The sequence below is a fragment of the Pituophis catenifer genome, unplaced genomic scaffold, assembly GCF_029215685.1.
Source record: "Pituophis catenifer annectens isolate HBS135680 unplaced genomic scaffold, rPitCat1.0.hap2 SCAF_3, whole genome shotgun sequence".
Classification (NCBI taxonomy): domain Eukaryota; kingdom Metazoa; phylum Chordata; class Lepidosauria; order Squamata; family Colubridae; genus Pituophis; species Pituophis catenifer.
In genome coordinates this window covers 171,800,736-171,818,998 of record NW_027256883.1, presented here as the reverse complement: position 1 = coordinate 171,818,998, position 18,263 = coordinate 171,800,736, and the positions used below count along the sequence as shown (strand labels likewise).

The 18,263-nt window shown below is 37.1% G+C and overlaps 1 protein-coding gene across 1 annotated transcript in view; it reads right to left on the bottom strand.

Moving 5' to 3' along the window:
• Positions 1 to 18,263, bottom strand: part of SRGAP2 (SLIT-ROBO Rho GTPase activating protein 2) — a 212,878-nt gene that overhangs the window by 128,950 nt on the left and 65,665 nt on the right. Inside the window, exon 2 of the mRNA XM_070941550.1 lies at positions 11,095 to 11,287. Coding sequence (XP_070797651.1) covers positions 11,095 to 11,287 — 193 coding nt within the window. The remainder of the gene's footprint in view (positions 1 to 11,094; positions 11,288 to 18,263) is intronic.

Sequence of the window (18,263 nt, the reverse complement as noted above, 5' to 3'; positions counted from 1 at the left end):
TGAGAAAACAATTAAAAACACATAGACATAATAACAAAGCAACCTTAAAAAAGATGGAAGAATTTTCTCTGAAAAGGCATTCTAGAGTCAAGGGGTCACCAGGGGCTATTTTCTATTTGCATTCTTTCTATAATGACCAAGGAAAAAAAATAATCAGTCTAGGGTATTGTTTTTATTTTGTATTAGGAGCATGTTTGCAGCAGATGGTATACTTAAATACATACCATCACATTATTTCCTTTCATAGTAAGCAATACTGTACATGCATGGCTGTTCATGTTACAATGGACCTGTAAGAGACCAAGAATAACATGCTAGGATGCTATTCCCATGGCAGCTCAGCAGAAGGAAAAAATTAAGTTCCTCAAGCAATTTGACCCAAATCTTACATAGTTTAGTTTACCCAATTACTTTCAAACTTTGTTTCAAGCTGTGATTTAGCAGAGCTTGGTATTTCAAATCACTGGTGATCGACAGATGGCAGGTGACACAAACAGCTGAGATTGAAAGCATAGCTCTCTGAAGAATAACAGCCTTATCTTGTGATGAGAAAAAAAGCAATGCCAGCATATTAAAAGACTGCTGCAAATACGTCAAAATTAGAAATATTTGCTAAGAGGATTCTAATAGATAGTTATTAACTCTTCAAGGATATAAGATAGACTGGTGGTCTTATTCTCAAGTGCACTCCAGGTATAAAAAAGATTTATATAGTGAAGGAATCTACCGTAAAAGACAAGAATTGGATAAGATCTTATTAGAAGGAGGGAAAGGGATACTATCTAAATGTTATGCATATTTATTGTCTCTGCAGATAGGACAGGATGTAGTGAAGGATTGTATGATAGCATGGGGGCGAAATTTTGGATATCCCCTTGACCTCCAGCAATGGGAACAGATTTGGTTGAAAAATATGAAATTAACTATGGCTTCTTCATACAAAGAAAACATATATAAAATGGTCTACCGGTGGCATCTCCCCCCGACGAGATTAGCTAAAATGTTTCCCGGGACATCTGCCTGCTATTGGAAGTGCGGTTACAGTAATGGAACTTATTTTCACCAATGGTGGACCTGCCCGCAGGCGGTTAAATATTGGAAAAAAATACAGCAATGGATTTTGGAAATTACACAGATTAATTTGGAATTAAGGCCTGAGATTTTCCTATTGGGGGCAAAACCTTTGAATGTTAAATCAGATATATGGTTCTTGTTGATTCACATTATTACTGCAGCAAGATTAGCGTATGCGCAGGAGTGGAAAAATCAATACTTACCGATATATTTGAAAATAATATATAAAATTAATGAGTGTGTGGAATCAGATAGATTAACTAGATTGATCAATGGTAAAAAAGATTCAGAATTTTATAACAGTTGGAAATTATGGTACGATTGGGTCCAGAAAAGGTGGGATAGAATAGATATATGATGATGTATATATATGATGGCAAATATGTATGTATAAAGGAATGACTTTATATTATGGACAATGTAATCACATTATACCATGGTGGCAGGATTGTATATTTTATTTGTGTATTGGTGTATAGAATATATTAATAAAAATTATATATATATAAAAAATAATAGATAGTTATTAAAGCCGTTGGACTTAAATTTCCAACCTACAGAAACCAATTCTCAGAAGGGACAGCACATGCTACAAACTGGCTTTTTTATATCCTCTCCAGAGAAATTTCAAATTCTGCTGAAAATCAAAGACTTTATGAATTTTGCAGAAACTCCCAGCTGATATGTCAAAGCCATTTCTGAAGCCTACTTTCCAAGAAAGAAATAAGCCTTGCTCGTCATACCACAATATGCTAAGGCGTATGCTAAGGAGTGTGTGTTCCTTTGTGGCACCTAATATGTGAAATTATTTTCACACCAAGTTTAGGTGGTTTCCTGAGTTTTTCTGCTGACAAAATTTATTTCTCTGGGCATTTCCCTTTCAACAGCTATCATAACTACAGTGATTTTCTATTATTTCAGGTATCATACATGGAACTCTATTAGATTACAACAAACTCTATTAGATTACAACTCGGCTCTTAACAACCTTAAGAGCCGAGGTGGCGCAGTGGTTAGAGTGCAGTACTGCAGCTACTTCAGCTGACTGCTAGTTCAGTGGATCAGCGGATCAAATCTCACCAGCTCAAAGTTGACTCAGCCTTCCATCCTTCCGAGGTGGGTAAAATGAGGACCCAGATTGTTGGGGCAATATGCTATTTAGTAAACTGTCTTTGATGTAAGCCGCCCAGAGTCCTTGGAGAGTGGGCGGCATAGAAATATGACTAATAAAATAATAAATAAATAAATAAATAAATAAATAAATAAATAAATAAATAAATAAAATAGGTTTAAATAGAGTAAACTGGTAGATTCTTAGTTAAAAGGCATGTAACGTATTTAAATACATAAAATTTTCAATTACAAGAGACATCTAAATCATTTTTCAGTGGAAAATGCTGCAATTTTTTTTGTTAGTAGCAAGGGAGGGAAAAAGAGGAAAGGTAGTAAAATTCTCATTATAATTCTTGGGATATGAAGCCGATGAAGAAGAAGCTTTTCTTTTCTGGCCATAGGAAAGATCCTGACATTTGCTTTGTGCCAACTCAAAATCCCATGCTATCATCTAACAGCAGCCAGTCAATCTGCCACAGCAGAAGGCGAGATGGAAATCGGGGCCCACTATCAAGTTGGTTGAAAGACTATCTTCATTTGGCTTTTTCCCCCTCCTTTAACCATCACCCAACAGCAGTTACAGCAGAGGGTAAACTGGGGGGGGAAAGCCACAGAAATGGCACTGCTCAAAGACCAGCTGAATTGGGCCCTGAACTGCTTCCCATTCCCAGAGATAATAATAAGAATGGTTTTCTCTTCTTCCCTGAATACATTTTTAGTTTTGTATTATGGAGGGCAAGGAAGGTTTGTTTTACATAAACTGGTTTGATACTTTTCAAATGAACACTGAGATTAAAAGAAAATTAAAATAGAGAAATCATGAATAAATATATCTGCTACTTCTCGTACTGGATGCATAGAATTAACAAAAATTCATATGCCTTTCTAAATGCTAATCAACCTTAATAGATGATATGCTTTTATCTCTATAGCAGGATTATAATTCCAAAGCATCTTAGTTTATAGCCTCTAGTAAGCCAAAATTCACCTGACTGAATCAGCCAAGTGCTAAGAATTTTTAAAGTAAATCTATATGAACAGTCAGATATTTAGCCTCACAGAACAAATAATTAAAATAATCCAAGAACAATTGTGACAATTTTGGTTCAATTACAATACCTAATTTTGTTAACATTGCCATTTATAAAAAAGACTGAGCAGTTAGTACAACTAAATGTTTCAAATGAAAAGTTTACAACTTAAAGGGCAAGTTTGTGATGCTGGAAACAATTTTGCACTTCAGAAAACAAAATCTTTAAGATGACATAAATTGCAATTAACTAAGAAAGGGCTTCTCAGCCAAGGTGCTGGAAATTTGTTCTACTGTATCTGTGATTTTTTTTTTTTTTTAACACAAGGGAGGTCTACATTGTTCTGGAAGATATCAAGATTTTCACAATTAATTGTCTCTTTCCCTGGGTATTCTGCTGTGTGGTTGTTTTCTGCTAACTTCCAGATTTTGCTTTCACCTAATTGAAAACAGATGGTGATCAACTTCTTAGCACATAGTCTCAGTTCTGGCTTTTAATATGGATTTGTTATCCATATGAAAGGTCATTTAGAATAACCAAAGATGCTTAAGTAAGTTAACTTAAAACGAAGTTCCATTTTCCCAGTGTGATCATTCTAATCATATAAGAGAGAACGAATGTGGTCCCTTATAATAACAAGATTTCATATGTGCAATATTGGCCAAATATGAGCTTCTAAAATATATATATTTGCTCATACTACTGTGAATATGGGGAAACAGTTACAAACAGTAGACACAGATAATGTTGTTTCAGCTTTCTTACTTTTTTATTGCCTCTCCATCTGGAAATAAGCTAAGAGGGTGGGAGAAAATGGCATCCTGCCTAAATTATTAATCAGAAAAGTTACAATCACATTACTTCTATCTTGGTCATCTCAGATATATTGTATCACTGAGGTGATATCTTTCAAATGTTTCTCCTCCACACACCCTGCTCATTCTCTTCAGGAGCATGTTCCAATTCCATGTTTACTGGGGCAATAGTTTGGAACAATAAGGGGTAAAGAAGGTGTTTTTACCAAAAAAAAAAATGTAAGAAAAGATGCATTTTCCTGCCCATTGTTTTTCACACTAATCATTACTCTTGCTGAGGAAAAGTGGAAGGAATGGTTAAATCCCTATTGTATTTCCTGAATGTCTCAAATACCTATCTATGGTTTGACAACTACCATCATCTTGTTGGGGCCTGGGTTTGTCAAGTAAAATATGTCATATCTTGGATTCTTCAAACTGGATGAAAGCTTTACACAGGGAAATCCAAACACGAAGTAAGGAGGAACTTACCTGACTGTGAAAGCTAGTGAGCAATGGAACCCTGTGGAACTGTGGATTTTCTATTACTGGAGACTTTCAAGCAAGGTTGAAAATCGGTGAATTGGACTAGGGGACCTTGGTCCTTTCCAATTCTGTGAGTCTGTGATACTGGAGAAGTAGCATTCAATGAGGAAGAAGACAAAGAAACAGAATGAGACAATTTACCATGGTCAACTTGCTGTAGCCAACTCCCCATGGCCAATTTGCCATGGCCAACTCAGCACAGGACAATTCAAAAATTCAATTTTATTATTTAAAATATTTTTAAAAATTTTTTGTCATTCACATTTCATTTTAACCCTCATTTTGCATCCTTTCTTTAATGATTCTATTCCATCATTTCTTCTATATTAGTGTAACTCTTGTTCTGTGGTGAATTGTCAAGCTGTGGCAAGCTGTCCCCCGGAAAGTTGGCTGCAGTGAGTTGACTGTGGCAAGTTGTCTTAGACACCAAAGAAAAGCACTTGGTAAGAAGTTTGTATCTGAGGGGGCAAATTTCTATACCTTCTCTTTTTCTAGAAGGGAAAAGAAATCTAAGCATTTTGAGAAAGTGGCCTTGGTAGTGATGGTGGGTATAGGAAGCTTTGAAGGCAAAAAAGTCACAGTTGTATTTAATGCCTGAAAATGTGGATTTGCCACATCCGATTCCTGAGATGCTGTATATTCATCCTTGGGGGCTAGTGATCACATGTGGATTTTTTAAAAGTATAATAAAGCACTCTGACAAATGAGTGAGAGAGTAGCTTACATGGTCACAAAATACCCACTCTACTGACATAAATTTGTAATTTTACTGCCTGCCATCACTCCCTAACATTTTCTCTACCCACCCTCCCTCCCCGGTTTTGGAAGCAGTTCGGTATATTTTTCAGCAATCACTTTTGTTTCTCTCTCTCTCTCTTTTTTTTTTTTTAACTGAAGGAACAAACTAATGGAACTTATATGTGAAAATAAGGATGCTGGGACCTAATATTTTCTTTGTAGAATGAAAGTTCATTATTTTAATTAAAAGAATCTAAAAATCTTTGTGCTGCAGCACAAAAAGCCTAAACAATTACTCAAGACATAATGAGAGTTTCTGAACACAAAGGGAGGATGGAAAACAATAGGGATGAGAATAAATATTAGTAAACTGCAAAACCATTTACAAGTAAAAGACTATATATTCCAAATTCCAAGCTGTTGAGAATTGTATCTCTATCTCCATAATTCTTTTGCTATCATTGACGTTTGAAGTTATGCTTATATAAGATAGGAGTAGCCAATTAGTCCCTACAAAACATATCAATCATATAAGGTAGTACATATTTCTTTAGCCTTTTTCTGCCCGTTTTTGTTTCCTGGTTACAATCAGTTTTGCAACAAGTCCCCAATGCTACTTTCTTAGTTTTAGGGACCTCCAATCTCCCTGTTCGACATATGTCTGAATTAAAAGTTGTTACTAGAATGACAATTTCCTTTGTCTCTGTTTCCTGTTATTTGCCAAAATTTGGCAGCAAAGTTAAGTAATAATGAGAGCATCTGGGAGAACATATTTTTCCATCACCCACCTCCTGTTCACTCTGCTTTTCCCACCTCAAGATTTGCCATTGAATTGAGAGCTTTCCAAAAAAAACCTGCCATAAAATAAGATAGGGAAAGCATGTACACAGCAGACTTTCTGGAATTCTTTCCAGCACGTTATCAGAATTGGGTATAGGAAGCGTTAGTATCAGTTTTTTGTATAATGAAACAACATATTGTGTCTTTGTATGCCCATTTCTCTTCTCCCATCATGCTGCCTTGTGTGTGTTTGTGTGTAAGTGTACTGGGAAACACACGGTAGTGTGCATATGTTCTAATCTTGGTCACAGGACCAAAATGAAGAAGAGTTTGAATGAAACAGTTGGCAATACAGAATTTTAAGCCTCTGACTAACAGTATCTCCCATAGGGATACACTGGGGTAAAGGTTTGTTTGGAATATTTTCTCTGAAGCCCCAGACTGATTTTCAAACAGAGTCTTTCTTTTTGCAGAATTTCTCTCTAGATTAAATCTTGTTCCATTGTTATAGATATAGCTAGTTTATACTATTATGTAAAAGTAAAAAGTTGAGGGATGATGTTATCTTATTCTACTGCTGCACCAAGGGGAGTTGGAAGTCAATGGTGTTTTTTTTTTCCTTTCACCCCTTTTCCCTTCCCTTTTCCCTCCCCTATTTTTGCTGCGATTTTCTTTTGTATCTTTGTATTTTATATTATAAAATAATAAAAAAAAAGAAAAGTAGATTAAATCTTCTTCCATTCTGTCCAGTTTTATTTATTTGATACAATGTAAAGGCCACTCGATTCTGCATAATTTTGTATGTTTACACTTTTAAAAAGTGGAACAATAAAAAATAGGCAGCTCATAAGTATTCAGAAGGCCAACTGTGTGGCAAACAGTTAATCCGCTGATAGACACATAGATGAACAAGCAGGCAGGTAGACAACAGACGCAATCCTAAATCTCTTTTGTATGATTTCTTTCTAGCATTAGGTTGGAAAGATTGAAAACATCCCTTCCATTTCCTGTTTATTTTTCATGAACACTCTAGTTTTATTCTCTGCTATAAGAGTTGCAGCACTGTCTGATCTGCAGTAGATCCTTCCTCTATTCACTGTCTCTGAAAGCAGGCAAAACTTGCTGCCAAGAGGAAGATGAACCTTCTTAAAGAACAACAGGAAAGACTATTAGGGAGTGATGGGTTGACTGTGATAACAACAGAAATTATTGGGAATCCGCCAAAAAAAAAAAAAGGCCTCTGAACAATACCATCTGCATTTGTTTCCCTAGTTCCTTTGCTTGCTCTTGCCCTCTTTTGAAAATGTAGCCATTGAACTAATGACCCACTCACAGTATAATTACTTAAGAGACTGTGGAATCCTTGGTGCTCTCTAAGTTTCGTTGTTTGCTTGCAGATGTTTCATTATCCAACCAGGTAACATCACTTATGATATTACCTAGTTGGATAATAAAACATCTGCAAGCCATTAACCAGGCTCAGAGAATACCAAGGACTCCGAAGTCCAACCCTGAGCTGCGTATACTGTCTTCTATGGGAACTTCAGACTTTGTTTTAAAAGCTGGTAACCTCACTCTTTTCAGTGATTCACCCTGCAGCATCAATCAAAAACCTGGTAGGTCACTTGGGCCATTTCCATACCAGATATTGAGTTGAACATGCTCTTCAGAAGGAAAGCAGAAATAAAAGTTATGGCTGTAATGAGAGGGATTTATATTAATGAAATTTAATGGCATCCTGAAATGGAAGCTCATTCTTGCACTTATTGCTAGAAATGTTTTTTTAAAAAAAATCCTAACTACAGAAACACCTTTTATTTTCTTGGTAGCCTATATACAGTATATAAAGTCAGATCTGGCCAATACTTGGATAGGACAACTCCAGGGAACAGCAGTACTGCAGGCCAGACAGGGAAGTAGAAAAAAGAAACATTCCAGGTAAAGAAAAATCACTGCTGTATTACAGCCAAGGAAACTACAGGAACATAATCAATCAACAACTTGAAGGTGAATTTACTTTTCCTTATTCTGTAGCAGATTTGGTATTAATATATTTGACAGACTGGCAACAGATCCTGGGGGAAAAGTCTTGCTAAAGGTATGTTAAGAGCAGAAAAGTTTAGAATTACTAACGACAGTTTAATTCTCCTTGCCAACTATCTGTTTCTGTTATTTTCAGATGTAATCAGCCCCTCATATTTGAAAAGCTGTGTCAGGATTCTGACGGTGGAAACATTTTAAGGTGAACATATATTTTCTACAATTTTGGTAAGAATCCTACATTCTATGAAACCAACTCCTATAGCAATAAAGCTGGTTTCTCTTTCCTATAGAAACTAGTAATTCTGTTCCAAAACAATTTCTTATATAAAATAGGAAACTGTTTATATTTTATATAAAACACCATACTTGGAATTTTAACGTACTGTAGATACCCTTAAAGGAGAAGAAGATTCAACATTTGCACAAGTTATCTCATCATTCTAAAAGTCTGAAAAGTAAATATAAACATCAAGCCAAGAGTAATTTAAATATCCAAATATGTTTTTCAAACAGTACTTAAATTCACTTTGGGTCCTGCATTTTAATTCCATGATCACATACCACATTATAATCAGAATTAAAGAACACAAATCACTTACTGTACATTAAGTTTGATGAAATGAAAAATAAATAAAAAGGTAAAGGCTGGCATATACAACTTAAACTGTAATTCAGCGACAATTTCCTTTAAGACATCCCTTTTCAAACATCGAATGATGCTTAAATGTTTGTGAGCTCTTTTCAATTTTCAGTATTTTTTCTGCATAAATATGACCTAAAACGTGATTTGTCTTTCATACAAGTCCTAAAAACTAGATTAGGAGCCCAATTAAATGAATGAGTAAAAAATAGTAGTCCATCTTTAATCACCACAGCTGGAATCATCACCACTATCATTAAGTGTGTGAAGTACAAATCACACTTTAGATCACATTTATGCAGAAATATTTGAAATGCAAAAGGATTAAAAAATGTTTAAGCAGATAGCTTAAAACGTGTATACAATAGATAGCTCCAGAAATAGCCATCATTGAGGCACAATGTGAATTACATCCTAGATATGCTTCTTTTTGTCCTTAAGTCAATAATATATTATGTCTAGAGTGTTTTAAGAGAATCTAATACCCTTCAGATATTTGGAATACCGATTTCTTGGGAACAGATGGCTATCTTCAGATTGTTGTTTCAATATAAGCCTCAGGCAAATTTAAATATCTATTTGTATCTACAACCAAGTCAGCTGAAGCTCAAATATTCTGGCCCCCAAATGAGAAGAGAGGACTCATTGGAAAAGAACCTGATGTTGGGAAAGATTGAATGCAAAGGGAGAAAGGGACAGAAAAGGATGAAATGGTTAGATCAGGGGTGTCAAACTCGATTTCATTGAGGGCTGCATCAGGGTGGTGTTTGATCTTGAGGGGGGCAGGGTGTGTGTGGCCAGGGTGGGCGTGGCCAGCTTGTGTCGAGGGCGCCTGTGGTGTCCTGAGCACTCTGCCAGCAAAAACGGCTCCCGAGCTCCATTTTCGGCAGCGACTGCCTCCTGCAACCCTCTGGAAGCAAAAATGGATCTTGGGAGTGCCGCCTGCAGTCCTAGTGAGCTCCTTTTTTGGCTGTGATGGCCTCCTGCAACCCTCTGCCAGTGAAAACGGAGCTTGGGAGTACTGCGGGCGGTCCTCTTGAGCTCCATTTTCATCTGCGACAGCCTCCTGCAACCCTCTGCAGGAGGGTTGTAGGAGCTGGTCCTTCGCTGGTCCATTGCTGTTTCCAGGGTGGCCCCACTGGCCAGATCTAAGTATCCCATGGGCTAGATTCAGCCCCCGGGCCTTGAGTTTGACACCCCTGGGTTAGATAGTGTCATCAATGCAATGAACATGAATTTGGGCAAACGTATGGAGATAGTGGAGGACAAGGGGTCCTGGCATGCTATGGTCCTTGAGATTGCAAAGAGTTGGATACAACTCAGTGACTGAACAACAACAATAACACAATGACACAACGAAGTCTTCACTTGTAGAGGGCCAAGGGAATAACCTTGAGGGACTGGATTGAGAGCACTATCAAAACAAGGTGACTAAATCCAGAGCAAAAAATGTATAGCAAGCAGTCCCTAGTGAAGACAAAGAAAAGGAGAGAGAAGCACATTCAGACTTACAAAATTCTGTACTACAGCTTTTCCATAAAAGCATAACTGACCTACATGGCACTAGTTTCTTGGTTTGATCTAACTTGAAATTTTGACATCACTACTGCTACCCAAAACTGAGCCTGTACACTGATATAGAGCAACTTTCCTTCTAAGTTTCAGAATATTCACAATAACTGACTCAGTCATACCATCTTCCTACAGAGAAGCTTATTTCCATTTTCCCCTTTGCAGCACAGACAATCCAAGTACATCCCATCGTCCATGCATTTGCACATTATAGTTGAAAAAGGCAGTAGTTGTATGTTTAAAATTCTTCTTGGGTGCCAAAGCAAAAATATTTCAAATTTACAATAACTAGAAATAGTCATGCCTAACAACAAAATGCTGTTGTAGAGTTTAGAAAACATTGTTTAATAATGTCTTCCCTATAAGGATGAGAGTCGTGTCTACAATCTGCATCAGAACTTTCTGCATCTCTAGGTCAAACCTTATTTTATTGCACCAGTTACAGAAAGCTTTCACATAGAAGCACTAGATTTCACAAGAGCTTCTAATCTTTCCATTTTACAAGTCATCAGGAGATGAGCACAAATGCTGAATGACCATGGAGATGTTATATATGTCATCCCTGCACTGTAGCTAACATTGGAATTGAGGGGAAATAGAACTCTTCTATATTTACATTGTAAATGAAATGTAAACCAACAATAACCTGACTATGACATTCATAAAGCAATATGATTTGCATGATGATAGCTGACATCTTCCCAGTTTTATGGCTTCCCCCTCACTCCCCAGATCCCATTTCCTCCAAAAAGAAATGATTTACTTGAATTGCTGGTCTTTGGTGCTCCTTGTTTTTGCCAGAAATCGTTCAGCCAGCTTCTCTAAGTTCCTGGAGTAATCCATTTCAATTTCAGCTTTCTTGCGAAAAAAATCCTGCAAATCTTGGAGCAGTTGGACTCTCAGTTCACATTGCTGATCAAGACATTTCAGTTGTTCAATAAGCTGGGCTCGAATCTCTGCAAAACAAGGGAGGGAGGAAATTACTCATGAAAATAGCATTAAAACAGAACTACGGTATCTAAATATATTTGCTGCCTGCTATCTGTTAAAGCTAAGTGTCTCTAAAGTCAAACAGCAACCACAAGAACCATTCTGAGCTTCCTAAAGAATAAACAACAACTAAATATACATTGTTGTGTGAGAGACATAAACTACAAGTTGTTACATAGGTTTAAACTCAATCAGTTTCTGAAACACACAGAATGATCAAGTTTTCTAACATTATAAGATTCTGAAGATAAACTGGGATAACCTCATCATAGCCACTGTTCTCAAATCCTTGGAAAAAGGGCAAAATATAAGTGCAAAAAAGAAAAGGATATTAAAAACAAATTTTAAAATGAAAGTTAAAGTTCCTCTTGATTTTCATACACCAATGGGCCTTTATTTAAATATTAATTAAAAATCCCCCTTCTGTTACTCATTAGGTCAGCTGATTTTAAAAAAAACAAAAAACAACCACCACCAATTACTATTGTGCATTAGACACAGTAGCCAATGAATAACAAAACAACCTGATTCCAATGCAAACTACTTACAAACATGATTTTTACTGGTAAAGATTCTATTAATCAGCCATGTCAAGCATACATTAGCAATCATTTTCCAAATATGTACTGAATCTCAATCTAGATAAAGGCCACAGGGTTGGATAATGCTCCAATTCTCCACTCTTAGCTCAAATTTCCTCTAGAGACACTATTAAATTCCTTTGCAGACTATTCCTACGGCAAAACCAAAGCACTGATCATGCCATACATTTCCCAGAAGATACCAATTTGGGACTATTCACGCTGGGTCTCCAACTGCGACATTGCAATTAAGCACAGCACATCAAATTGTGAATGGTTCACCTTTGAAAAGTCCAACAAATTTGCATGGCCAGTTGGGAAAGGTCACAAGAAAGACAGTTTCATTTTTCATGGAAAGAATGCCTTTGAGCAAAATTTGCAAGCAGATTATTTTTGACTGCATGCAGGGTATTTTGAGCGCAGATGATGCTGGTGGTTAACACGCTTTTTTAAAAAAAAAAAAATCTGGCCTTAAAATATTTCAATAAGGTCACCCAATGTTTGCAGTATAATTTACTCTCACATATTCCCAGTGCATAGAAAAACTAAGTTAACTAACAATGTGGTGCTGAACCTTGAAATTCACAGCATTTTTCTTCGACTTTACAATGAAATCTTACATGTAATTACTTTTAGCTGTGGTATGCTGTTCCATGCCACGAACATCTTATTCTCCAATCCCTTCTCTTCAAATTACCGAATTATGTCTTTTCCTCTTGACATCCCGGAGCACATAAATGCTAATTAATGATGGCTGATGTTGCTGGAAGTTTGCTGCAATCTTTCTGAGTTTATTCAAAATTGAATTGATACAAGTAATCCTTGATTTACGACAATTGGGACCAGAATTTCCATTGCTAAGCAAGGCAGTTGTTAAATGAATCACACCCAGTTTTACAACCTTTTTGTCATAGTTCTTAAGTGGATCACTGCAGTAAATATGTGAATCAAACAAATTTGGCTTCTCCCATTGACTTTGCTTGTCAGAAGCTGGCTGGGAAGGTCGCAAATGGTGATCACATGACCCTGGGACACTGCAATCTTATAATACATTCCAGTTGCCGAGTGCCTGAATTTCGTTCATATGACTATGGGGAAGCTACAGCAGTAGTAAGTGCAAGGACTGATAGTAAGTAATCTTTTTCAGTGCCATTGTAATTTTGAAGAGTTGCTAAAAGAATGGTTGTAAATTGAGTACTATCTGTAATACAAGTAAGGCAGCATAGCATTTAACATTCAGTATATTTCTGCCCATTTTATAGATACAGATCATCTATGTAAAAAACTTGATGGAAATTGTTTCGTTCAGGAAAAGGTGTGTTTGCCAAGTATTTTACTTTACAAACTTACCCTTCTCTTTTTTTTCCTTTCTTGTATTCAAGAAATACACAAACACATAAATTATAAATTTTATTTAGATTAGATATAATTACTGAAAAAGTGTCTACAGCAGAATTTCTTAACTTGTTGCTTTTCACATAAAACACCTGGTTAGGAATTGCATTAGGCCTCTTAGTAAGAAAATCCACATTGCGCACAATTTTCTGAGACCAGGATTGTAATTTTGCTTGGAAGGATGGTTTGAAAGGGCAAGCTGTCTCTCTTTGGGCCAGGGATCAAGCCTTAAAGAAAGGCCAATCCAGGAAGAAAATGCACTCCATCAATCATTTCTTTTAACAACTGATCAGAAGGATTTAGCTGCTCAGAATTTCTCATACTATAGATACAACTTCATCGTTCTCCATTATCAAAATCGCATGAGAAAAAGTTGTATAGCCATGAAATGTTAATATGTCAATACAATAATCCAATGTAAACAGATTCAAAATTCACATTTGACCGAATTGTAACATGCCCTTTATTTCTCCCTTTAATTATCTTATCTTAGGTGCTCTTGTTGTTTATAAGAAAATCAAAATCCAATGAATAACATATCTGAAGTTAAAGCATGAACTACTAATTTCAGTTCAATGATATATCCCAACCAATAAGCCCCCCAATCTCTCCCTCCCTCCCTCCCCCTCCTTCTTCTCTCTCTCTCTCTCTCTAATTTCAATGATTTTCAAATTAAATATTTGAAGGCAAGAGAAATCATTTTGAAAAAAAGTATACAATACATTCAATACAATATATTTCAGAAGAATATACTATATTACAAAGCAGCATGTATTAAGAAGAATGTTATTTCAAAAGCCCATGCCCTACTCACCCCACAATGTGTCCTCTGAATTATGAACAAGTCTTGATTATGTAAACTAACATTTGCAGCTACAGTAATCTGACATGCATATACAAGAGCAAACTTCTAAATGAAGCAGATAAGCCCTTTTGCTTCTTCAGATATCTATTATGTCAAGACAAGTACTTTACAATAATCAACACTGTATTACTGTTTGCATAAAAGGAAAAGTAACAGCTGACTGAGTTCCTGGCAGTGGCATTCAAGAGTTCATTGAAAATCTACATATCCTACTACAGAAGCATGAACTATAGAAGACTGCTCTTGTTCATAACATTCTCTTTTTCAGCAAAGTTTTGTTCTGGTTGCACGTAAAAAATGTCTGGGGTATTGGAATTTCCTGAAACTCAGGTAACTTCTAAGAGTATATAATGTCTTTTTGTAATCCAGTCATTTATGTAAACAAGAGGATCACAATACAGTTTACAGGAGGGGGGGGTGGGAATGCCTTTGCAAGTTCAGTATGAAGACTCAAGGAACTCGGAACCCCATAAATTAGAGGCAATTTAAATTAAATTGGAATGGAATGTGTCTCTATTTTTTAAGAATTCTGAATCCATTTATGAGGATATTTTAACACCTACCATAAATTACAGAGAACAAATAATGAAAAGACCTAATTTTAAGCATGAAGTTTAAACATGAAATATAAATAACAAGTTAGCCTATGACACACATAATAAACCTTTCCTGGTAATATTGAAAAGCTTTCAATAGGAGAGTACAACTTGCAAAAGGGGAGGACTGGGGTTATTCTCCATGAATAGATACTGATAGTTTGCAATGGAGAACTCTTCTACCCATTGGGTTTCTCCATGCAGTAGAACAGTGGCCCCCAACATTTTGGGGCCCAGGGACCATTCCATAGAGAGAGGTTTTTCCGAGTACCGGAGGGAACGTGGTTTTGTGTGCTGCCTGCATCCTGCAGATGAGGCTTTGCTTGTTTGTGCGGCCCTGTTTCTGGCATGCTGTGGCCCAGTGCCAGTCCATGCACTGTGGGTTGGGGACCCCTGCAGTAGAAGTATATCTCTATCCCACGTCAATTCAGTGATGCGGTGGATGTGATGTGCCGGTGCCTGGAGGCTGTGAGAGTCTGGATGGGAGTCAACAGGCTCAGACTTAACCCAAACAAGACCGCGTGGCTGTGGGTATTGCCTCCTAAAGACTATGTCGATTGTCCATCCTTGGTTCTGGAGGGGGAGAAATTGTCCCCCCCAGAACGGGCTCACAATTTGGGTGTCCTCCTAGACTCACAGCTAAGATTAGAGCAACATCTGACAGCTGTGGTTAGGGGGGCCTTTGCACAGGTTCACCTGGTGCACCAACTGCAACCCTACTTGGATCAGGAGGCTCTCCTCACAGTCACTCATGCCCTTGTCACCTCACGGTTAGATTATTGCAACATGCTCTAATGGGGCTACCCTTAAAAAGTGTTCGGAGACTACAGTTGGTCCAGAGCTGACGTGGGTGCACCTAGGTACACCCACATTACACCAATTCTCCGCAAGCTGCACTGGCTCCCTATTGGTCTCTGGTCACAATTCAAGGTGTTGGTTATTACCTTTAAAGCTCTACATGGCTCAGGGCCAAGTTATCTTTGAGATCGCCTTCTACCTCATAGCTCCCAGTGACCAGTAAGATCCCACAGAGTTGGTCTCCTCCGGATCCCGTCAGCTAAACAATGCCGGCTGGTGGGCCTGCGGGGGAAGGCCTTCTCTGTGGCTGCCCCAGCTCTCTGGAACCAGTTACCTCCTGAGGTCCGGACCGTCCCCACCTTATTGGCCTTCCGAAAAGCAGTGAAGACCTGGCTTTTCTGGCAGGCCTGGGGCCGTTGATCTCGCTTTGTGATCTGACGAGATCCGGCCATGAATGGTGTGAATGGGTTTTAATGTCTTTAATGTTTTTAATTTTTAAGTTTTTTTATATTGATTTTTTGAGTGTATTGTGAGCAGCCTTGGGTCTTTGGAGAAGGGCGGCATATAAATTGAATAAAGAGAGAGAGAGAGAGAGAGAGAGAGAGGGAGGGAGGGAGGGAGGGAGGGAGGGAGAGAGAGAGAGAGAGAGAGAGAGAGAGAGAGAGAGAGAGAGAGAGAGAGAGAGAGAGAGAGAGAGAAATGTGGAGAACTCAGGGCTTTGCAAACAAACCTCTTGTGGACTGAATCAAGAATTTCCATGGCTCAAATCAGTCATAGGGAACATCTAGCCTACGAACATCTATTGCATTTAATAAATCAAATATAGATGTCTATGGAGATTCTCAGTCATCCAGTCATGGTTCTCCCAAAGGTGCTTTTTCAAGAGGCAACTCCCTCCCTCCCATACACATACACACACACAATCTGATTTTCTCGCCAGACTCAATACTATATGAGTATATGAAAGATTTTTAAACAGAAACAGAACTAACTCTGCTTTATATATATATTAACAAAACAATCATGTTACTTACTTATTTTTGCTTAGTTTGATGTGCAAACCAGATACTTATGATTTTTGTTCTCCTTCATTTGTTCAAGAAACCGTAGATTAACTAACTATAGATGGATTCAAACATCAGATTTAACCTAATCAAAAACAAACCAACCACATAATATTATCTTTCAAGATTGCATTTTAAAATATCCTTAGGTTAGCAAAATCCTGCCTTATAACAAGCAATGCATGCAGTTTAAGGAAAAAACTGAGATCCAGTTTGTAATTCTGATTTTTAAATGAGTAGTATTAATATATTAATTTTCTGAGTGAGGCTATTTCCACTTGATTCTTCTTTCAAACAGATGTTTTAATTCCATTACTTTATGTTTTATCACATTTTCACTAGTTTCAAAGAAGCTAAAAAGAAGGATGGGTGCAAAGAATGTCTCTGTCCTTAACATAAACTCAGCATGTAGTGAATTTAAAATCTTCAGATCCCTGCTGAGCCTATTTCAAGTAGATAGTTCTGGAAGCTGCCTTATATGATTGAAAATTCTGTAGCATTTTAGTAATCCATTGTCTATGAATATACATGCTCCATTTAACAAATATTAAGACAGTCAATTATACTGAACTTTTTACTCCTCTCTTGAAATTCAAAACCCCCATGATAAGTCAGCTGCACTTACTTCTCTGTCTTAAAAAAAGATCACTGTTGTACTTTTACCCAACTATGTGGATGCTAACAATAATCTCAAATCCAAGAGGAAATGAGATACACTTCTGTCTTTTTGCAGAAAAATTGGGTCCTTGTGCTTTTCTTCTCTTATTTTTCATATCTTTTACCTCATATCTTTCATATTTCATATCTTTAATCTGTTTCACTATGTTCAAATAACTGGACATCTGGTTTAATCATTCTCAAAAAGGCACAGGATATTTTTACAATTTTACATGTAGATCATCTATTTTGCATGGAAATATAGTTCAACTGTTTCCCCATTGCTGCATTCATTAAATACCAGTGGGAGAGAAGTTTAAAAACATGCTTTATGAATAGAAAGTTCATTAAATTTAGGTTCATATATTTATCAGGAGCACAAAGATGCATGTGCTGGTTCGAAGAAAGAATTGATAGAAGAAAAATATCCATGATAGATTTTTCTTAGAATAGTCAGGAAAAAGCCATTTAGGTCACGGAGTCCAGTCCCTGTTCAATGTAGGAATCCAAATCAAAACATTAACAGTCTCTGCAATTAAACTCTCTGGGTTATAGTAACCCCAGTCAAGATGATTTCTTTCTACATTCAATCAGAACCTGCCTTAAATCCATTATCCCATGACCAGTACTCTAAAAAGCAGGTCATGGTCTTCCCCAATATCAGAGGTCTTCAAACTTGGCAGCTTTAAGACTTGTGGATTTCAACTCCCAGAATTCTCCAGCCAGGTATGCTATGCTGGCTGGAGAATTCTGGGAGTTGAAGTCCATGTCTTAAAGCTGCCAAGTTTGAAGGCCTCTGCCTTATATGATTCCTTTCAGATATTTGAAGAGAGAAAGTAATTTTATCTGCTCCCATACCGCCCATGTGTTTTCTCAAGATTAAACATACACAGCTCCTTCAATCTCCCCAATGATCGCTGCGATTCTCTGAACAAAAGTTTATCATCCAGGATTACGTATCGTACTTGAGGTATGGGGTTCCAGCA